This window comes from Lolium perenne, chromosome 1, assembly GCF_019359855.2.
Source record: "Lolium perenne isolate Kyuss_39 chromosome 1, Kyuss_2.0, whole genome shotgun sequence".
Classification (NCBI taxonomy): Eukaryota; Viridiplantae; Streptophyta; class Magnoliopsida; order Poales; family Poaceae; genus Lolium; species Lolium perenne.
The window spans coordinates 59,687,498-59,711,099 of record NC_067244.2 but is presented as its reverse complement, the minus strand read 5'-3'; the positions used below and the strand labels follow the sequence as shown (position 1 = coordinate 59,711,099).

General features: G+C 43.3%; 1 protein-coding gene and 1 long non-coding RNA gene across 2 annotated transcripts; one reads left to right on the top strand and one right to left on the bottom strand.

The window, feature by feature from the left end:
• The first annotated feature begins 13,440 nt into the window (after positions 1–13,440).
• LOC139838601 (uncharacterized) lies at positions 13,441–20,040 on the top strand. The gene is made up of 3 exons (XR_011756048.1): positions 13,441–13,503; positions 13,778–13,888; positions 19,807–20,040. It is a non-coding gene; the product is annotated as an uncharacterized lncRNA (long non-coding RNA).
• A 1,250-nt stretch (positions 20,041–21,290) lies between these two features.
• On the bottom strand, positions 21,291–23,124 carry LOC127294839 (cytochrome P450 710A1-like). The gene has a single exon (XM_051324742.2). It carries the CDS (start codon positions 23,000–23,002, stop codon positions 21,482–21,484), a length of 1,521 nt encoding a protein of 506 aa, XP_051180702.1. The 5' UTR covers positions 23,003–23,124; the 3' UTR covers positions 21,291–21,481.
• Positions 23,125–23,602: the final 478 nt, after the last annotated feature.

Genomic DNA, 23,602 nt, shown 5'->3' with positions numbered 1-23,602 from the left:
CTTGCTGTTGGGCCGGCCATGGCTCTATGACCGTTCTGTGCAACACAATGGCCACGCCAATACATATCACTTGGAGTTCAAGGGCAAGAAAATTAACTTACAGCCTATGTCACCACAGCAAATTGTCAATGAGTCTCGTCAGAAAGTTGAAGTAAACTTGGAGGATGCACCTTTAGATAGGCGAGAGAATTGTAATACTGTGAGTGATATAACGAAAAGTGAGAGAGTGAATTCCTTAGTCTTATTTGCCACCAAAGAAGACATGAGAGAATTTAGTGAGGATCCTACAGCCATGCCTCTTGTGCTCATGTACAGGGGTACGGTTTTGGTTTCTAATGACATGACCCTATTCCTCTTGGTGTTTCTAATGTTTTGCAGGAATTCGGCGACGTGTTTCCGGAGGAGGTGCCCGCAGGACTACCACCATTGCGTGGTATTGAGCATCAAATTGACTTGATCCCCGGAGCTTCGCTGCCCAATAGGGCGCCATATAGAACGAACCCCAAAGAGACGAAGGAGATACAGAAGCAAGTACAATAGCTACTCGACAAAGGTTATATCCGCATAAGCTTTAGTCCTTGTGTTGTTCCTGTTATTCTAGTTCCTAAGAAAGATGGTACATGGCGCATGTGTGTAGATTGTAGAGAGATAAACAACATTACTATTCGATATTGTCATCCTATTCCCCGTTTAGAGGATATGCTAGATGAATTGAGTGGTGCTGCTGTTTTCTCTAAAATTGATTTGCGTAGTGGCTATCATCAAATTAGGATGAAAGAGGGGGATGAATGGAGAACAGCCTTTAAAACAAAATTTGGTTTATATGAGTGGTTAGTAATGCCTTTTAGTTTGACTAATGCACCTAGCACTTTCATGAGACTGATGAACAATGTTTTGCGTGATTTTATTGGCAAATTTGTGGTTGTGTACTTTGATGACATATTAATCTACAGTCGCTTGAATCTGATCATACTATACATATTCGACATGTTTTGCAAGTGTCGCGTGATAATAAACTTTATGGTAATCTTGAGAAGTGCACATTTTGCAAAGATAATGTCATATTTATGGGTAATGTTGTCTCTAAGCATGGAGTAGAAGTAGATGTGTCTAAAATTGAAGCAATTCAAAATTGGCCTACTCCCATGAATGTGAGTCAAGTAAGAAGTTTTCATGGTCTATCTGGGTTTTATCGACGTTTTGTGCCCAATTTTAGTACTATTGCTGCACCTTTGAATGAATTGACTAAAAAGGGTGTCGCTTTTGAGTGGGGCGTCGCCCAAGATCATGCGTTTGATGAACTAAAAAGATTGTTAACTTCTGCACCGTTGCGTGCACTTCCTGATTTCAATAAGCAATTTGAGATTGAATGTGATGCTAGTGGTATTGGAATTGGTGGTGTGTTGATGCAAGAGGGTCGCCCAATTGCATATTTTTCTGAGAAACTTTCTGGTGCTAAGTTGAACTATCCTATATATGATAAAGAATTGTATGCTTTAATTAGAGTTCTTGAGGTTTGGCAACATTACTTGTGGCCAAATTTTTTTATCATACATTCTGATCATGAAGCTTTGAAATATCTGAAAGCCCAATCTACTTTTCATAAGCGTCTTTCTAAGTGGGTTGAGTTCATTGAGTCTTTTCCATACATTATTAAGCATAAGAAGGGAAAAGATAATATTGTTGCTGATGCTCTACCTAGGAAGAATATGCTATCTTGATGTTAAAATTCCAGGATTAGAGATACTATGTGATTTGTATGCTACTGATCATGATTTTGCTGAACCATATCGCTTATGTGCTATTGGTAAAGCATGGGAAAAATAACACATACATGATGGGTTCTTGTTTAGAGCTAACAAACTATGTGTTCCAGAATCGTCTGTGTGTTTGCTCTTATTGCAGGAATCACATGCTGGAGGTTTGATGGGTCACTTTGGGCGTGTCAAATCAGTCAATTTTCGCAAGGATAGGTTCCCAAAGTTTCGGAAGTCCAAGTTGCTTCCTCGTGGTGCTGGTCCTTACCAAGTGCTTACCAAGATCAATAATAATGCATACTCGATAGATCTTCCATTTGATGAGTTTGGTGTCAGCAATTCTTTCAATGTGACTGATTTTACACCATATGACGGAGAAGACCTTGGAGCTCGGGGTCGGCGCTTTTTGAAGGGGGGGGAGATGATGAGGACATCCCTGCCACACTACTACCTCCGTCATTGCAAGATGAAGATGATGCTGCTATGAAGCTCAAGTCCAATGAAGTCAGGATGGACCAATGACACGAGCTCGTGTGAAGCTACTTAAGCAACTGGTGAACTTGTTCCTATGTGATACTTTGATCGATGAGAACTTTATACTGGCTAAGTCGTATTACTTATGTATGATCAGGTATGAAGAGAAACCAAGCATCGCACGAGGAGGAGAGGAGCAGCCGGACAAGAAGCTGGACATGGAGCTAGACATGAAGACATCTCATGGACGTGCGAGGGAGGAGCGGGAGGCATGCGCGAGAGGAGGAGATGAAGTTCAGGAGGCCGGCGCCAGGCCCGGTCCAACCGGCTGTGCCGTCGGGTCACCCGGTCCTAGCTCCGGTCGGCCGGCTTCCACGCCGGAGCAGCCCGATCCAAACCGGATTTTCCGCTTGTGCCAACCGGGACACTGTCCAGAAAGCCAGGACGTGCCGCCCGGTCAGCACCCGGCGCCAGGCCCGGTTTGAACCGGACCGGCCGGTCCCAGACCCGGTCGACCGGCCCCCAGGCCAGCCGAGTCCGAGTCTGTCTCGACCAGATCTATTCTGGTTCGGTTATTTTTGTATCTTTTCGACCTGAGGTTGTCCCGAACGCCTATATAAGCGCCCAGGACGCCCCCAAAGTTGCTTGAGACCACGTTTAAGATAAACCCTAGTTTTTAGTTGTTTGCTATGCAAAACTATTGAATCCCAACTCTCCAATTCGTTGCGATCTGGAGTTTTATGCTACTGAAAGTTTGTGTGATCTACTGTTCCATTGGAAATTAGAAGATTGCAATCTACCGCTTCGTGGTCGGCGGCTACGTGCGCAAGTGTGTGGAGTTGCGAATATCTTACAGGGTTGAGGGATGTTGCATTGGCGATAGGAATCAATCGAGAGACTTCGTCAGCGTCATACAATGTATCTACCTCATATCATCGTTACCATCCGCTGCTATCATCGTGTGTTCATTGATGTCTACGGGTGCTTCTATTCTTGTAGACAGTGTTGGGCCTCCAAGAGCAGAGGTTTGTAGAACAGCAGCAAGTTTCCCTTAAGTGGATCACCCAAGGTTTATCGAACTCACGGAGGAAGAGGTCAAAGATATCCCTCTCATGCAACCCTGCAACCACAAAGCAAGAAGTCTCTTGTGTCCCCAACACACCTAATAGGTGCACTAGTTCGGCGAAGAGATAGTGAAATACAAGTGGTATGAATGAATGCGAGCAGTAGCAACAGCGCCAGAAAAGTGCTTGCTGGCGTGCAGTTGATGGTAGTAATATTGCAGGAAGTAAGATGCAGTAAAACAGTAAACAAGCAGCGATAGCAGTATTTAGGAACAAGGCCTAGGGATCATACTTTCACTAGTGGACACTCTCAACATTGATCACATACCAGAATAAATAGATAGATGCTAGACTCTACACCCTTTTGTTGGATGATGAACACCACTAACTGTGTAGGATTACACGAACCCTCAATGCCGGAGTTAACAAGCTCCACAATATTCAATGTTCATATTTAAATAACCTTAGAGTGCATAACAGATCAACATAACCAAACCAAGTACTAACATAGCATGCACACTGTCACCTTCACACTACGAAAGGAGGAATAGATCACATCAATACTATCATAGCAATAGTTAACTTCATAATCTACAAGAGATCACAATCATAGCCTATGCCAAGTACTACACGATGCACACACTGTCACCATTACACCGTGCAGGAGGAATAAACTACTTTAATAACATCACTAGAGTAGCACACAGATAAATTGTGATACAAAACACATTGCAATCATAAAGAGATATAAATAAGCACTTCACTATGCCATTCATAACAGTGAATAAGTATTCTGTGAAATATTATCAAAGAGACCCACACGGTGCACACACTGTCACCTTTACACACGTGGGACAAGGAGTCTCCGGAGATCACATAAGTAAAATCCACTTGACTAGCATAATGACATCTAGATTACAAGCATCATCATATGAATCTCAATCATGTAAGGCAGCTCATGAGATTATTGTATTGAAGTACATAGGAGAGAGATGAACCACATAGCTACCGGTACAGCCCCGAGCCTCGATGGAGAACTACTCCCTCCTCATGGGAGACAGCAGCAATGATGAAGATGGCGGTGGTGTCGATGGAGAAGCCTTCCGGGGGCACTTCCCCGTCCCGGCGGCGTGCCGGAACAGAGACTCTTGTCCCCCAGATCTTAGCTTCGCGATGGCGGCGGCTCTGGAAGGTTTCTCGTACCGTGGCTTTTCCGTATCGAAGTTTTAGGTCAGGGACCTTTATATAGGCGAAGAGGCGGCGTCAGAAGGTCAATGAGGCGACGACACAACAGGGGGGCGCGGCCCCCCCTTGGCCGCGCCAGGGTCATGTGTGGTGGGCCTGTGGCCCCCCTCTGGCCTCTCTCGGGTGTTCTGGATGCTTCCGGGGATTCTAAGATGCTGGGCGTTGATTTCGTCCGATTCCGAGAATATTTCCTTACTAGGATTTCTGAAAACAAAAACAGCAGAAAACAGGAACTGGCACTTCGGCATCTCGTCAATAGGTTAGTTCCGGAAAACGCATAATAATGACATATAATGTGTACAAAACATGTATATATCATCAATAATGTGGCATGGAACATAAGAAATTATCGATACGTCGGAGACGTATCAGCATCCCCAAGCTTAGTTCCTGCTCGTCCCGAGCAGGTAAACGATAACAAAGATAATTTCTGGAGTGACATGCCATCATAACCTTGATCATACTATTGTAAACACATGTAATGAATGCAGCGATCAAAACAATGGTAATGACATGAGTAAACAAATGAATCATAAAGCAAAGACTTTTCATGAATAGTACTTCAAGACAAGCATCAATAAGTCTTGCATAAGAGTTAACTCATAAAGCAATAAATCAAAGTAAAGGTATTGAAGCAACACAAAGGAAGATTAAGTTTTAGCGGTTGCTTTCAACTTATAACATGTATATCTCATGGATAATTGTCAACATAGAGTAATATAACAAGTGCAATGTGCAAGTATGTAAGAATCAATGCACAGTTCACACAAGTGTTGGCTTCTTGAGGTGGAGAGAGATAGGTGAACTGACTCAACATAAAAGTAAAAGAAAGGTCCTTCAAAGAGGAAAGCATCGATTGCTATATTTGTGCTAGAGCTTTGGTTTTGAAAACATGAAACAATTTTGTCAACGGTAGTAATAAAGCATATGTATCATGTAAATTATATCTTACAAGTTGCAAGCCTCATGCATAGTATACTAATAGTGCCCGCACCTTGTCCTAATTAGCTCGGATTACCGGGATTATCATCGCAATACACATGTTTTAACCAAGTGTCACAAAGGGGTACCTCTATGCCGCCTGTACAAAGGTCTAAGGAGAAAGTTCGCATTGGATTTCTCGCTTTTGATTATTCTCAACTTAGACATCCATACCGGGACAACATAGACAACAGATAATGGACTCCTCTTTAATGCATAAGCATGTAGCAACAATTAATGTTCTCATATGAGATTGAGGATATATGTCCAAAACTGAAACTTCCACCATGATTCATGGCTTTAGTTAGCGGCCCAATGTTCTTCTCTAACAATATGCAAGCTCTAACCATTAAATGAGTGGTAAATCTCCCTTACTTCAGACAAGACGGACATGCATAGCAACTCACATGATATTCAACAAAGAGTAGTTGATGGCGTCCCCAGGAACATGGTTATCGCACAACAAGCAACTTAATAAGAGATAAAGTGCATAAGTACATATTCAATACCACAATAGTTTTTAGGCTATTTGTCCCATGAGCTATATATTGCAAAGGTGAATGATGGAAATTTTAAAGGTAGCACTCAAGCAATTTACTTTGGAATGGTGGAGAAATACCATGTAGTAGGTAGGTATGGTGGACACAAATGGCATAGTGGTTGGCTCAAGGATTTGGATGCATGAGAAGTATTCCCTCTCGATACAAGGTTTAGGCTAGCAAAGTTATTTGAAACAAACACAAGGATGAACCGGTGCAGCAAAACTCACATAAAAGACATATTGTAAACATTATAAGACTCTACACCGTCTTCCTTGTTGTTCAAAACTCAATACTAGAAATTATCTAGACTTTAGAGAGACCAAATATGCAAACCAAATTTTAGCAAGCTCTATGTGTTTCTTCATTAATAGGTGCAAAGTATATGATGCAAGAGCTTAAACATGAGCACAACAATTGCCAAGTATCACATTATTCAAGACATTTTATCAATTACTACATGTAGCATTTCCCGTTTCCAACCATATAACAATTAACGAAGCAGTTTCAACCTTCGCCATGAACATTAAAAGCTAAGAACACATGTGTTCATATGAACCAGCGGAGCGTGTCTCTCTCCCACACAAGCATTTATTCAAACAAAAACAAAAACAAACAGACGCTCCAAGTAAAGTACATAAGATGTGACTGAATAAAAATGTAGTTTCAAGGGAGGAACCTGATAATGTTGTCGATGAAGAAGGGGATGCCTTGGGCATTCCCAAGCTTAGATGCTTGAGTCTTCTTGAAATATGCAGGGATGAACCACGGGGGCATCCCCAAGCTTAGAGCTTTCACTCTTCTTGATCACGTTGTATCATCCTCCTCTCTTGACCCTTGAAAACTTCCTCCACACCAAACTCGAAACAACTCATTAGAGGGTTAGTGCATAATCAAAAATTCACATGTTCAGAGGTGACACAATCATTCTTAACACTTCTGGATATTGCACAAAGCTACTGGACATTAATGAAACAAAGAAATCCATCCAACATAGCAAAAGAGGCAATGCGAAATAAAAGGAAGAATCTGTCAAAACAGAACAGTCCGTAAAGACGAATTTTATTGAGGCACCAGACTTGCTCAGATGAAAATGCCCAAATTGAATGAAAGTTGCGTACATATCTGAGGATCACGCACGTAAATTGGCAGATTTTTCTGAGTTACCTACAGAGAGGTAGATCGAAATTCGTGACAGCAAGAAATCTGTTTCTGCGCAGTAATCCAAATCTAGTATCAACCTTACTATCAAAGACTTTACTTGGCACAACAATGCAACAAAATTAAGATAAGGAGAGGTTGCTACAGTAGTAACAACTTCCAAGACACAAATACAAAATAAAAGTACTGTAACAAAATAAACACATGGGTTATCTCCCAAGAAGTTCTTTCTTTATAGCCATTAAGATGGGCTCAGCAGTTTTAATGATGCACTCGCAAGAAATAGTAGTTGAAGCAAAAGAGAGCAAAATCCTTCATGTCTAGGGCTAGAAATCCCGTCCTCGAGATTCAAGAAGGCTAGAAATAAAGTTGAGTTTGGGATGTCTATGCGGGCTACCACCCTTAAAAGAAACTTTTGTAGGTGGTGCTTGGCTCGAGTCTCACTAAGCTCATGTGACTATGAACTGGCACCGGGTCACCTTTTGAAAGCACATGTGGCTTCTGAGTTAATATCCAATAGGTGATTGTTTATTCACAAATAGTGAACAACATATTTCTTCAAGGTGACTTGAGTAGACTTTTTCTCATGGTTAGGTTTCTAATCCATACGGGTTGTTTTTTTGAACTACTTTTGACACCTTCATGACATTCTTCATCTTTTGCTTGTTGGTGTCTTCGATAGTCTTCTAGTACTCTTCAAGTAGTGGTTGGATCTTCAAACTCACCATGGTCCTACGTTTGGCAGCACTTGCCTACTATAAGGGTACAATATCTATTCACCCTATGGTTCAACATTTGTAGGTACGTCTCTCCATATTCGCAAAGTCAACAATACGAAAGAAAATAATAAGAGTAGTAGGAATGGTGATCAATCCATCCTGCACCCATATCATTACTCCGTATTTGATTTATTGAACCTCGTATTCTAACACTTGGTCAACCTCACAAGTTTTTATAAAAAAAAAATCCATGAAAAATTGCATCAATGTTTCAATCCCCATTATTGAATTATTTTGAAAACATTCTATCGATTTCCTTAACTAGGGTTTTGCGTATCTCACATTCTACGCATTTTCATCTTGATAGGGAACATCATGGTTGGTTTGGTAAGGTTGTCTTCATGATGATTTGTCGAGACAACATTTGCTGGATTGGGTATAGATGAGAATAGATAGAAGGATTCTAAAGAAGATTCCCACTCAAATATAGCAAATCAATGCAATTCATCAAACAATAAGCATCTAACATGTATCAAGCAACATGGTTCAAACACAAAAAAACTAGCATGGTCATACCACAATTTGGTAAGATCAATACTTTGTTGCTTTATCGTTGGTTCGATAAAAGAGAGCAAATGGTGGACTAGTTTATTTCTATTTTGGATGTTTCAAGTCTCTATTCTACACATTCGGTGTTTCTTCGTGTGTTGTGTAGTCTCCATCGAAGTCTTTCTTCAATTTATCCGTTTGCCTTCTATAAAGTGCATCTTTGTCGGTTGATATACAATATATGAGACACCAGTCTTCACACTTCTGGTACATGATCATCATCCATCCTTTCTAATGTATTTCAAGAAGTAGGCCATCTAAGGTAAGAGGAAATACTTCTTGAAGGTTAAGTAGATGAGAATACAAGAATTTCAAAAAGCAAACATATTTTTATTAAAACTGGATTAGATAGATATTTTTTCATCTGAGGGTCTTCCTATTTCTAATCCAAACCTAGGATCACGAACCTATGGTCAACACAATGTTCTGATACCATCTGTAGCGACCTCACCTTTTATGGTACCGATCTCTATGTGTATCTGTGCTAGTCCCTGGATCAATCGCTAGCATACAGAGTACAAGATGTAATACAAAGATACAAAGGTCTTTATTACATCATATGATCCAGTGATTACATAGAGAATTACAAATTGCATAGCACAAGGCTAGCGTATCATCAGAGTTCTACAACGAACAAACTTAGACATCATGGAGTCCTTCGTCTTCATGTGCCACATGCGAGTATGTTGAGGATAGACTCGTAACCCTAATCATCGTAACTCACTCGTCTATCAAAATATCTGCAACAGGTAAAGTCACAGCCAAAAACATTTGGTCAATACTTTGAATGTATTGGCAAGATGACACTTTGGTGGACACAAATGGTGCCTAATACCTACATGCATATTTGGATGGTGGAGTTTATGATCATTTGCAGAAAGCCAATTTTCCCTATCTTTTGCATATAGTTTTTCATCATCCCATTATATTTTTTCAAACCAAACCCTTTGTTCACCCACCAATTTTTAACTTAGGAAATTGAGATGAGGAGATTCTCGATCAGTTTCAAAGTCTTGATGCTCAGAATTGTCCGTAACCGGGGACACTGCTAAGTAGTTAGTTTTGACACTCTCGAGAGGTTTGTACACTTTACCCACAAGACTCGGCTATTCCTTAATCCATACTACTTAGGTGTGGAATGGAAGAGAGAAAGAGGAGACAAGACTTTTCAGAAGCAATCCCTCAGGCCAGCACAGACGCGCTCCATCCTACAACACTACCACCCTCTGTTCGCGTAGCTGAGTTCTCACAACTTAGTTGGTCAAGGAAGAGCCCATATTGCCAAGTGGCTGCACTGGAAGCTTCTCAATATTGAACGTCTCCAATCTCTTTGTTCCTGGGCAGCGATCCCCACCAATGTCTGCACTCCATTGACTTATCTTACCAATCCGTCCAGGTGGTTCATTAACTTAGTTGTATTTCACCACACCAAAAACATAATTTTTCCAACACACACATGTATCATGAGATCCCTCCCACGTATCTATTCAACACGACTAAGCATTCTACACTTACGTTGTTTCTTCTAATAGGATAATCTGGGATACCCTAAATAGGACAAAGCAATGCATAAAACCTACTCATGCATACTAATGAAAGAAAAGAAATACTACATGCATAGTAAAACATTGAGACATTTATGAACAAGAGTGTCACTTGCCTTTGCTTGGTAGTCGATGAATGTTCACTTCTCTCAATAAAATACGTAGCTCTCCGATCAAGCTAATAAGATAAACGAAATAACACAACATAAACACACATTCCAATAACAACAAAGTCAAGCAGGCCAAACAATCAAGAAGATTATTTTATTCATTTTGTTTTGGTCTTCGTCCATTCTTATGGTTCAAAGGGAATGAAGGTATGGAGTGACGCAAGACTTGCAAGATATGTCATTGAAATAGGCATGATATTGGGCAATGTTGAAGTATCAAAATGATTTGTGTGGATAGGTATGATCATAAGCTCTTTGCCAATAAGGATCATATTGTAAAGATTCTAGAATTTAAGTTATGACAAAAAATACTCAATATCCTCATTTGAAATTCAAATATTTTATATTTGTCAAAAATGGAAACTAATGAGTACCTTGGGTTCTATATTTCCTAAGGATTGCAGGGATATAAAGTTTCCTGAATTTGGCTAAGAAAAAGTCAACATATGATTTTTAGAAGTTCGCCGCCGTTTGCAGTTCAAAATGGCAAAAATGCAGAAATTGGATAGGCGAAACTGACGATAGCACAGAAAAGAAATAGACTACGATATATGTGCATACAGATTTTAATGACCGCTGTAGCAAAACAATTAGGATCTTTATCTTAGGAGAATAAGAGTTGTATCCTGCTAAGAACTTCTGTGCACGCACGAACCTAGGCCTAGTAGAAATATGATGTGTTTCTTTTGAAGTGTATGAGTTCAACTTAGTGGAATATATTCATGCATACTGATTGTATTGCATAGATCGATCATATATAATACATTGGAATTCAATCATGTCAACTAACGTTAGTACATCAATTGGTTCAGCTAACACAACTAAATGTGATACATCGGATCAAGACACAAGTACATGTTCTTGATATAAACATGAGCTTTGAAACGGAAAGGGGATGGCTAGATGAGAATGGCTATACCAGCGATTTGTGCACGTGGTCGACGGCGTCGGAGGCATGATGCATGGGGTGCTTCGTCGTGAGTAAAATCCGAGTTGATGGAAAAGCATGAGGGGGTACTGGACGTTGGGCTCGTACTCCTTGTCGGGATGGCCAACTCGTTCGGCTGCATTGATCATTGGCTTGGGCAGCCTTAGACATCGTCGGAAAGTGCCTCCTGCTGCGAAACAGAGCAAGGCGAAGGCATGAGAAGAGGCCCACGAGATAGAGGATTAATTTGAGCATAGGTATGCCACCGTGTTTCGCTTGTACGACCATAATTCGACGATGGCGTCGCGGTGACCGGCGGGACAACCATGGGCGATTGAGTGATGTCGACGCGGCCAACAACGATGATATGACGCAAAATCATGTCCTGGAGGTAGGCCACGTCGAGAAGAGTCTTCTGGTGTAAGGAATAGACATGGTGATCGCCGAGGGTGAGATGATCTAGCGATGAACTCGTATTTGGGACTGATCTTGGCATGGTATGAAAAGGATGTAGAAGCAACCTCGAGTATAACTTCGTGAATGAAAATGGTGGAGAGAGATAAGGGACATACATTGGACATCTCGGTTCGCCTTAGTATGGTATCAGGTGGGAGATCGAGAGGTGTATGCAGATGGATGGCATTTGGTGCACCGGTTCGGTTGGACATATTAAGACAATTAAATGGAAATAAATTCCTTGAACGGATTCCCCATCAAGGATTGAGTAATTTCCGTGTTGAAATCGAGAAGAAACGGTCACTGAATTAATGGAAAATTAGAGAGGGAGAGATACAACCATAGCCATTGTCATACGTAATGTTTATGAAGGTTCACGAGAAGGAACGCCTGGCTCGATCGGCCAAATGGGCCAATCCGGCTGGATCTGCCCAGTTAGGCTGGCCTCTTTTTATTTATTTATTCTTTTCCTTGTTTTTGATTTAGGCCTACAAAGTGATTCAAACCACTTCAGAAAAATTTGATCAAAATAGTAGTGCAAAGATAATTTTAAATAGAACATTTTTACCATTTATTTATTGGTAAATAAATTTCGAAACTCAAAATATTTGATGAAGGCATCTGGCCTTTCTATGCATAATGTTAAAGGGTTTTGTTTTCAAATATTTTGGAAACTAAAGGTTTATGAAATATCTATTTTGATAAAATTATTTTAACTAATAGAAAAAATTAAATTCCCTCTCGAATTTCAATCAAGATAAACAATTCAAACATACTAATTTATTTATTTTATCATTCCAAAATTTGAAAAATTTTGGGATGTTACAGAATATCTCCTGTACAACTTTTCTGAAATACAAAATAGCAGAAAACAGGGAACTGGCACTGTGACATCTTGTCAATAGGTTAGTGCCGAAAAATGTATATAAAAGTGCAACGAGGTGTAAGCAAAACATATATAAATATGTGTAAAACAAGCATGGAGCATCAAAAATTATAGATACGTTTGCAATGTATCATCATCCCTAAGCTTCAGAACCCTCTCTGGCTAGGGTCGGTGATGGCGGCCGCGACGGAACTTTTCGTGGATGGAGGCTCGGGTATTTAGGTTTTTACCGAGATTATGAATAAATAGGCGGAAAGGCGAGGTCGGTGGACGCCTGGGGGCCCACACCACGCCTTGGCGCGGCCAGGGGCCGCGCCAAGGCCTGGTGTGGCCGCCCTGTGGCGCATCTCCGTCTCTCCTCTGAACTCCGTCTTCGTTACGGTAAAATAAGACTTCGGCTTTTGTTTCGTCCAATTCACAGAATATTTTATGTACAATTTTTCTGAAATACAAAACAACAGAAAATAGGAAACTGACACTGTGGCATCTTGTCAATAGGTTAGTGTCAGAAAATGTATAAAAGTGCAACGAAGTGTAAGCAAAACATATATAAATTGGTGTAAAAGAAGCATGGAGCATCAAAAATTATAGATACGTTTGCAACGTATCAAATACCACAATGTCATACCATCTTATGAACATGAGAATGCATGTTAAGATCAAAATGACATAATATACACTATTAGCTAGTTGAAACTAACCATAAGAAAACATAAACTACTAAACATTATCATTTGCACATCATTTTTAAGTTTATTAAACTTTAAACCACCTCTCCAAACAAGAGATAAATAAAAGATATGACAATCAACTTATTAATGTAGCTTGTGTTTGATGCTAAGACAAATAAATAATAAGATACAAAAGCTCCAAGTTTATATAAGTTTCTATGTTGCTCGAAAATAGTAGCCTGCATTGTGGGATGACTTCAGCTGAGCCTCATGGATTGGTCTATGCATAATGCCTACATGTAAGTGCATGTAGTAGCAAGGTCGGAACTAATTTCATGGTGGGTGAGAATCTGCAGGTGCTTGAAAAACAGCCTACTGAAACTAATGTATCATGAAAATATTTATAGAAACTATTCTAGACTGGAACTGTAGCTAATCAGGTTCTATCATGTTAGGGCATGAGAATTGTCTGAGACTATTGTAGTTTTGTTCATAAGTAAAAAAAATTATATGATTATTTTTACTTTGATCAGTTTTTGCGTTCCTTTATGGCATGCAATTGTTCATTTACAGAGAGAAATATCATGGATGTTGCTTTGTGGAGGAGATAATACTATTGGTTTGAATAGTGAAAATCTGTACGTAAGTGGGCAAGCAGAGATTCAGATTCCCTTGTAATTACAGGTATCTCAGGACCACAAATCTGTCACGCTGAGCATGACACGGGAGGAGCTACCTCCAGGGAAGGCGCCTACGGGGGTTACGTCTTCGGAAGTGGATGACGGGAAAGTGTGACATGTGGTCACGTAGCTAGCAAATGCCAGCTGTGTATGGCGAGAGTTAAATACGGGCGTGTGTCGATATGTGAGAGGTTAGGAAGAAATGAAACGAATCTGATCCTTCTCTGTATTCTTCTTCTTCTTCCCCAAGACAATCTCTAGAACAAATCCTGTATCATTATATCAAGGTCTGGTGATTCCAAATCATACACCTTGTCCATAACAATTGGTATCAGTTGCTTTGTTCGATCCGTTCGCGCGACTAGATCTCGAGATCGTACCGGTAAGGCGTCTGCTCACGGTTGCTAATTGCTCTCGAGCGATCTAGCGTAAATCCCACGCAGCGTTCGGTTGATTCAGAGAAGTCTGCTGCAACGGCACCGTTCAAGCAGAGTGCGCAGGTGCGTTTCACGGTGACAGCGATGGAGGCGATGGAGGCGCGGTTGATGGAGAAGATGGGAAAGCTAGACACGCTGGAGGAGCGTTTCCTGTCGATGGAGGCGAAGATGGATCTCCAAGGGCAGCGCCTGGATCAGGTACAAATCAAGGTTGATCTGTCCATGGAAAAGTTGGGGAAGCTGGAGGATGAGCAGGTGTCGCTCGCGCACGGGGTGAAGAACAAGGATGCTGCGCCCACCCACCCACCGCCGGTGTTGGTGCGCCCTCATACCACGGGAAGCATATTCGGCCCAGGGCCGACAAGCGCTCCAAATCCGCAGGTACCTATCTTCTCCCCTCGCCCAGAGGAGTACCCTGAGAGTTCCACTGTGCGTGATTCCCTGTCCCCGGAAAATGAGGATTCTCACCAGAGAAGGCCATGGATGCCACGGATGGATTTTCCTCGATTTGATGGCACTGATGCGAGCATTTGGGTCGATACCTGTGAGACGTTCTTCACTCTGTATCAGATTGCTCCTGGATTTCAAGTAGCTGCAGCAACGATGTACCTTCAGGACGCTGCAGCACACTGGTATCATGCGTTCAAGCAAAACCGTCAGCGGTTGAGTTGGGAGCAGTTCAGGCAGGCAGTGCTCCAGGAGTTCGATGTCGATACGCACCGAGTGAAACTGAAGGAATTGCTACAGCTGAAGCAAACAGGAACGGTGGCAGAATATCGGAAACAGTTTGATAAATTGGTATATCACATCAAATTATATGATACAGCATTTGGTGGCGTGATGCTCGTTACTCAATTTGTGCTAGGCCTGAAAGAGGAGCTGCGTGTGGCGGTGGAAGCACAATTGCCAGATTCAGTGCAAAGGGCGACACTGATGGCACAGGTGTTTGAGCAGACACCAGACAGTTCCAAGCCCGCATATAAACCGTACAAGCAGTATCAAAACACGCCATGGAAAGAGAAGAACAAATTCACTTCGGGAGAGGTGTGGAAGGCACAACAACTGAAGGAATACAGAAGAGCAAACAATGAGTGTTTCAAGTGTGGGGCAAAATATGCTCCAGGACACCAATGTGCAGCACCAGTGGTGGCACAACTCAAAGCAATGCAAGTTGATACAGCAACTGAAGTTCTGTCGGATGAAGTGCTGGAAATGGTGACTAACATGGAAGCTTTGGCAGTAGATGAGGCAGAGCAGCTGTCTATGAACGCTATTAGGGGAACAGATGCTGACAGCACGATCCAGTTACCAGCTAGAGTCAACAATTTGACGGTGCTGTTGTTAGTGGATTCAGGCAGTACAGGAAGCTTTATTGATGCAGATATGGTCAGTAAACTGGGCCTGATCCCACAGTCTAGATCACCTATTCAGGTCAAGGTGGCAAATGGGGAGCAACTGGTATGCAACAGCTACATTCCTAAATTCACTTGGCACACTCATGGTGTCAAATTTGAGCATGATATGCTAGTGCTAGACATGGGGGGCTATGATGCTGTGTTGGGAATAGACTGGCTGAAGAAGTTTCGTCCAATGAACTGTGACTGGGTTGAGAAGTGGCTTGAGGTACCACATATGGGCACCACAGTGCGGCTGCAAGGAGTTATGCCAAGACATCAAGACCATATCTCAGAGGTGTCCTTGGAACAGGTGATACAAATGCATCATGCGAATGAACTGTGGGCAACAGCAATTCTGGAAAACAAAGAGGAGGTGACAGTGGTGCCGATACCTGAATGTGTGCAACAGTTACTATCCCAGTACGGATCGATTTTCCAAGAACCGTCAGAATTGCCACCAGTGAGGGGTTTTGAGCATGCCATTTCCTTGTTACCAGACACCGCACCAACAAATGCTCGTCCTTATCGATACTCACCTTTGCAAAAGGATGAGATTGATAGACAGGTGAAACAAATGCTGAAAATGGGCATTATCACGGCAAGTGTGAGCCCATTTGCCTCCCCAGTGCTGTTGGTAAAGAAAAAGGATGGTCAGTGGAGATTTTGTATAGATTATCGTCGGCTCAATGCTTCCACAATCAAGAACAAATTCCCCATGCCAATCATTGATGAATTGTTAGATGAATTGGCGGGTACAAAATTCTTCTCCAAGCTCGACCTGAGGAGTGGATATCACCAGATAAGAATGTTGGAAAAAGATGAAGAGAAAACGGCATTCAAGACGCACCATGGACACTTTCAATTCAAGGTCATGCCATTTGGACTTACTAATGCCCCGGCCACATTTCAGTGTGTGATGAATTCCATTTTCTCCGGATATATTCGCAAATGTGTGCTGGTTTTCATGGAGGACATCTTGGTGTATAGTGAATCCATCGAAGAACACCTGCAGCATTTGAGGATTGTGTTCCAGATTTTGCAGGAGAACAAATTTTATGTCAAACTCAGCAAATGTCAATTTGCAGCAACTCAATTGGAGTACTTGGGACACATCATCTCTGATAAAGGGGTGGCCACTGACAGAACGAAAACAGAAGCAATGCTGCACTGGCCACAGCCATCCAACCTTACAGAATTAAGGGGATTCCTCGGTCTAACGGGATATTACCGAAAATTTGTTAAAAACTATGGATTGTTGGCCAAGCCATTGACAGATCTACTGCAAAAGAATACAGCCTTTGTGTGGACTTCTGCTACTCAGTTGGCCTTTGATAATCTGAAGCAAGCAATGTCCCAAACACCAGTGCTCACATTACCGGATTTTAACCGCCCATTTGTTATTGAAACTGATGCATGTGACAGTGGGATTGGAGCAGTGCTGCTGCAGCAGGGGCATCCTGTTACTTATCTGAGTAGGGCACTGGGGGTTAACAATCAGAAATTGTCAATATATGAAAAGGAATTTTTGGCAATTATGATGGCTGTGGATAAATGGAGAGCTTATCTGCAGAGAGGCCCTTTCATAATTAAGACAGATCACAAGAGTCTATGCTGTTTGGAGGACCAAGTTCTGCACACTGAACTGCAAAGAAAAGCTATGACCAAGCTGATTGGGCTGCAATATAAGTTCCAGCATAACAAAGGAGTAGACAATACACCTGCTGACTCACTGTCACGCATTGGGCATGTGTTTCATGCAATTTCAGTGGTGCAGCCTAACTGGATGCAAGAGGTGGTCAATTCCTATGTGGTGGATCCAACAGCACAACAGTTATTGAGAGAACTGGCAGTATCAGGCCACAATGCTCAGGGTACACAATGAAGGATGGCCTCATATACTTCCATGGGAAAGTGTGGGTTGGGGCCAATGTGGGTCTACAAACAAAAATTATCACAGCATTTCACTCCTCAGCGTTGGGAGGGCATTCAGGCATACAGGTGACATATCAAAGGCTCAAAAACTTGTTTGCATGGGAGGGCATGAAAGTGGCAGTAGAGGAATTTGTCAAGCAGTGCACAATTTGTCAACAGGCAAAACATGAGAATTGCAAGACACCAGGACTATTGCAACCTTTGCAACCTCCCTCAGCTCCTTGGCAATCAGTATCCATGGACTTCATCACGGGCTTGCCCAAGTCTGGAGGTTATGAGGTAATTTTGGTAGTGGTCGACAGGTACACTAAGTATGCTCATTTTCTGCCACTCAAGCATCCGTTTACTGCACCACAAGTGGCCCAGACATTCCTTGATAATGTGGTCAAACTGCATAGCTTGCCTTCCTCCATTGTGTCTGACCGGGACAATATCTTCACCAGTGCATTTTGGAAAAGCCTATTCACCAACTTACACACTCAACTGAATCTGAGCACGGCATACCATCCACAGTCGGATGGGCAAACAGAGAGAGTAAATCAGTGTCTGGAATTGAACCTGCGTTGTTCAGTGGCTGCATCACCAAAACAATGGGTCAAGTGGCTACCATTAGCGGAGTACTGGTATAATACATGCTACCACACCACACTGGGGTGTTCTCCATTCAAGGCACTGTATGGGCATGAGCCAACGCACGGTATGTTTCCAGTCAGTGCTGACACAGTGCCTCTTGCAGTGGATGAAATGCTACAGGAACGAAACAATTTGTCGGAATTTCTCAAACTGCAACTGGACAGAGCCACCAAAAGGATGAAGCGCACAGCTGATGCCAAACGATCGTTTCGAGAGTTTTAGATTGGAGAGCAGGTGTTACTCAAACTGCAACCCTATGTCCAACAATCGGTGGTACGACGTCCCTATCCCAAACTGTCCTTCAAGTATTTTGGACCGTACACAGTGCTGGCAAAATATGGTTCAGTGGCGTACAAGCTGGAGCTGCCGTCAACAAGTGAAGTGCACCCAGTATTCCACGTATCTCAGCTGAAGTCCTATGTCCCAGACCACACTCCAGTCTTTACAGAGCTGCCTACTCCGCTTCAGCTGGACATTGCGGAATTGGAACCGGAGGAGATTTTGGACAGGAGATTGGTGAAGAAGGGAAACAAATCCTACCTGCAAGTGCTGATTAAGTGGTCAACTATGAAAGAGGATATGGCGACATGGGAAGACTATGAAGTGGTTCGTCAGCGGTTTCCAGATGCGGCAGCTTGGGGACAAGCTGCTACTCAAGGGGAGGCCAGTGTCACGCTGAGCATGACACGGGAGGAGCTACCTCCAGGGAAGGCGCCTACGGGGGTTACGTCTTCGGAAGTGGATGACGGGAAAGTGTGACATGTGGTCATGTAGCTAGCAAATGCCAGCTGTGTCTGGCGAGAGTTAAATACGGGCGTGTGTCGATATGTGAGAGGTTAGGAAGAAATGAAACGAATCTGATCCTTCTATGTATTCTTCTTCTTCTTCCCCAAGACAATCTCTAGAACAAATCCTGTATCGTTATATCAAGGTCTGGTGATTCCAAATCATACACCTTGTCCATAACAAAATCTATACATGCGTGAGAATCAAACTGCTAATATGACTCTGTTGTCTGTTATCTTGTTTCTGTTATGATGTGATCTCCTTGTTTTATTCCGTTTCAGTTTAGTAAGTAGTCTCAATGGTCCGGTGAGAGGCTAATTAAACTTTAATTAAATTTCTCCAGTACCGTTTGAGGCCATAATTTTCAGTGTGAGAGACATTTAGCATAAGTTTTCTTTTGTTTTAGTATCTGCATATATGAAGAGCCTGCGTGATTTACTGGACCACAGGCTTGAAGTAGAATATTATCTGCCGGTGACTTCGCTGAGGGTGGAGAAAAAAATTGACGATGCATCTGTGTAGCGTGGGTAGTGGATTTGCTGTGGAGAGTGTTGCTTGGGCAAGCTACCATTGTAAAGTTGTAGCTTGAAAGCAGTAGCATGGATGTATAGAGATGCAAATCTGAAATGAACTAGGCAAACTGCAAAATTAGTTTTAAAGAGAAATTGTGTTCTCACAACTTGATCGAAGTGGAGAAGTCATATTTGCCAATATTGAAGAACATGTTACTGTGTCAGATGAAGTAATTGATGAGCATGGTCCAACTATAGAGATGGCTGAAGGAGACATGGAAATGGTGTATGGCAGCAGGTTGTTGCAACTGAAGGTGAAGAGGAGGTGCCTCCGAAGAAAACGCCATAAGGATCTAGAGATAGTTCCATGCAGGGGCAACAAAGATTTTGTTATAAACCAATGTTTTATCTGCTATTGTCGTGACTTGTGATAGATAATGGTTTTAATTTGATATACGAGTATCAACAATATTGACTTCTTTGATGTTTATAATATATGATATCTCTGATTTGTTTTGATTCTTGGTACATGAATTATACATGTGACGTAGTTGCATGGTAGGTAGCTGTTGGCAGGTTGTGATGTTGATTTTTAATGCAATAAAAAAGAGTTTTGCTCCTCCAAGAATGCACGTGTACATTGTTAAGTAACGTGGCGAAATCTGTTAGATATCACTGTCTTGGGAGGACAATGTACATTTGTAGAACAAAATCAGTAGTGGTTCGTTAAATTTACTAATTTAAAGGTGCATGGTCATTTTAAGTCGTGAGAAGAATATATATATACATATCTCATCATCCAGGGAAATGTATTGCACTATTTACCTTGTTTGGTTACACACCTAAAATGTGTCATCTTGTTATATGCTAGGTACGTGTATTAAATACTGTCAAGAACAAATTAAGATATGCAAGTTCTTTGTGATTTTATTGAATTGGTGGTTTTTACCTGCAGAATAATAAGCATTCAAAACCGTTTGTGACAAGTAGTGATTTGGCATAGTTGGAGAAAAAGTAGAGCACAACAGTGAGTAAGACGTTGGAGTATGGTGAGTATGAAGTATGATGATGCCATTGTTGAAGTAAGGATAATGATCAAAGCATGATATAAAGTTTTTATGACTCGAATCATATGATTTTTCGTTCAGCTGGATGACCATGTCATTTATTATTTAGATATGCATTGATCCGTGGCAACGCACGGGCATTCAACTAGTGCCTCTAACGTTGGGGCTTCTAAAACATATCAGCAACGTGTGACATTATCGTCACGTATTCATCATGTCTAGACAACGAAGCCGATAATACAAATGTCGAACGTCGCCATTAATAGTGAAAATCGATCGACGATTGCCTCTAACTGCTCGTCAACGTTGTACAAATAACCACTCACATTCGTCGAAAACATATGGATCACTAGTTTTTTGTATGAACCAACGACGGACATTTTCTCTTATTTGTCACCGCACTTCACCAGACCGTGATGCCTGCAAATAGTTCACCATCACCGAATTTTTTAGCCCTCCGGGTCGTATACCCAAGACACCCTCTAGGTTAAAATGGGATATGTCATGGATTATATCATCTCCACCGGATAAACATTTCGCACCTTGATCTAAAACATACTTTTAGATGACATGCAAAATTAATAATTACCGTGTGCATTAATAATTAGATACAAACTAAAATAAGTGAACCACACATAAAGATAGACTAGATACAAACTTAAGTATATGTTTCAACATATTTTCCAAACATTTTTCCAAACGGAGGGATAATATAACTTCAAATAGACTTTCCTGACGTTACATCATACATACTTATTTCGACCCTCAACACATAACTCCACAATCTTACAACCATTATTCAAACCATAGAAAGGATATACTACATATATGGTTCACAAGGAAAAGGATGGGACGCTAGGGCAGCGCTGCTTCAGGTACACAGTGCAGCCATCCCTGGGCACGATGGTGGGCACGTACAACAGCTCGTCACACCCCTCTGTCCTGTCTCGCTGGAACTCTGCGACGGTCACGAACAAGGCAATGAAGAGTGTGAGGTGGTATAGTGCGTACCTCTGGCCGACGCACTGGTGCGCTCCGGCACCGAAGGCCAGGAAGTTGCGCTTGTATGTCACGTCCTCCCTGCGCGAGTCGGAGAAAAATCGATCTGGGTCGAAGGTTTCCGGCGAGTGGAAGCCCTGGAAGGAGGACTCGTAGACGGACGGGAACACCATGGCGCCCTTGGGCACTGTGTACCACTCCGTCAGCTGGAAGGGTTGGAGGGCAATGTGCGGCACCAGCGCCCCTGGTGGGCGGTGCCGGACCACCTCGCGCGCCACCGCCTGCGTGTACTTCATCTCCTGGATCATCTCCGCGGTGATGAGCTTGCCGGACTCGGGCGACCAGACGGTGACAACCTCGGCGCGCACGCGGGCCACTACGTTCGGGTGGGTCTCCAGGGCGGAGACTGCGGAGCAAAGCAAGGAGGTGACATTGTCCTGGGCGCCGAAGAGGAAGTTGAACAGGTAGGACCCGACATTCTCGTCAGAGGTGTTGGCCGGCGGAGGCAGTCCTGCATTGGCGCCCTCGTCTATGTGTCGAACCATCTCGTGAATCCCGTAGTCCGCAAGGCACTCCGGCTTGCCGCCGGCGCGCATGCGGGCCTTGCTCTCCCGCGCGCACTCCGTCAGTAGGCGCCTGAGTCGCACCCCGGCCAGCCTCGCGCGCCGGAACACAAACCCTGGCAGGTCCACGGGAACTGCCGCGAACCCGTCAATGAAGATGTTGTAGTCCTTGCGGAGCATCTCTGTCGTCTCCTCGGTGAGGTATGGCCCTACGATCACCGCCTGTGTGGTCTCTAGGTTCATGTCGCGGAAGGGCACAAGCAGCGGCATGGACTTGTTGCCAGCTGCAGCGCTCCGGTCGAGCCACCTCCGGAGGTGGGCGAGGATGACGCGCTGTTGGATGGCGGCGTAGGTGGAAAGCGCACGCGACGTGAAGTTGGACGCGATCCTGCGCCGCAGCTCCTTGTGCTCGTCGCCGAACTTGTAGATGATGTTGTCCGCCCCCCAGAGCTTACGCCCAAAAGGGTGGCCCGTTGACTGGAAGGCGTCGGGGCGAACGTTTGCGAACACGCGGTGGGACAGCTCTGAGTCGCGGATGAAGACGATGAAATAGCCAAACATCCAGTCGGCGGAGAGGCCGAGGCCCGACTCCTTTGCTTGCGCCGCCATTACCTCCCAGTACCGCGCTGGATCGCGGACCATGTGCGCCACGCTGCCAAGGAAAGGCACCACCAACGGCGGCCCTGGCAGCGCCCCCTTCTTGCGGTGGTATGACAGCTGCTCAACCAGGAAGTAGAGGGCCACCGCAGCCGCCACGAACGCCGCCGCCGTGCGGAGGTCCACGTCCACCATTGCGCCTGCTTCGTGTTGTTGTTAGGACAAGAAAACACACGCACGCACGCTGAGTTTAGTAGAGTTCACGGGGGAGAGAGAGCTGGAGACCGAATGCTTCGTTATGCATTACTTGAACTGATCCATGGTAGTACTATTTATACTACTACAAACTGCTACGGGAGGTGAAAAGTGCAGTGAAGCAACTGCGCAGCGCGCACGGCTATGTGAGACGTCGGTCTTTCCTGGAGATGCTCAACCGGCGTGCCCAGCGCAACAACAGTACTAGTAGTGAGCAGTGCTAATTAATCCTAGGCTCCTGTATATGCATGTACATCTATAGCCTGTAGGTGTTCATAGGTGCATGTAGGTTGCCCGTGGTTCTGGTTCGATTCCTGCTGGCAGCCTGGCACTACTAGCTAGTTGCATGTTGGGTTACGTTACTTTTAAAATACAATACAAACTTGTTGTGTCATCTGAATAATCCCCTGAAATGCCCTATCCCTCTTATTCATGCACGTAATCACGAGTTTGGTACGCATATATCTCGACCAAGCATCAGGTTGACAGTCCAGTTGTGTCAGACTTTTACCATCAAGGTGGGCAAGGTACACAACGCAA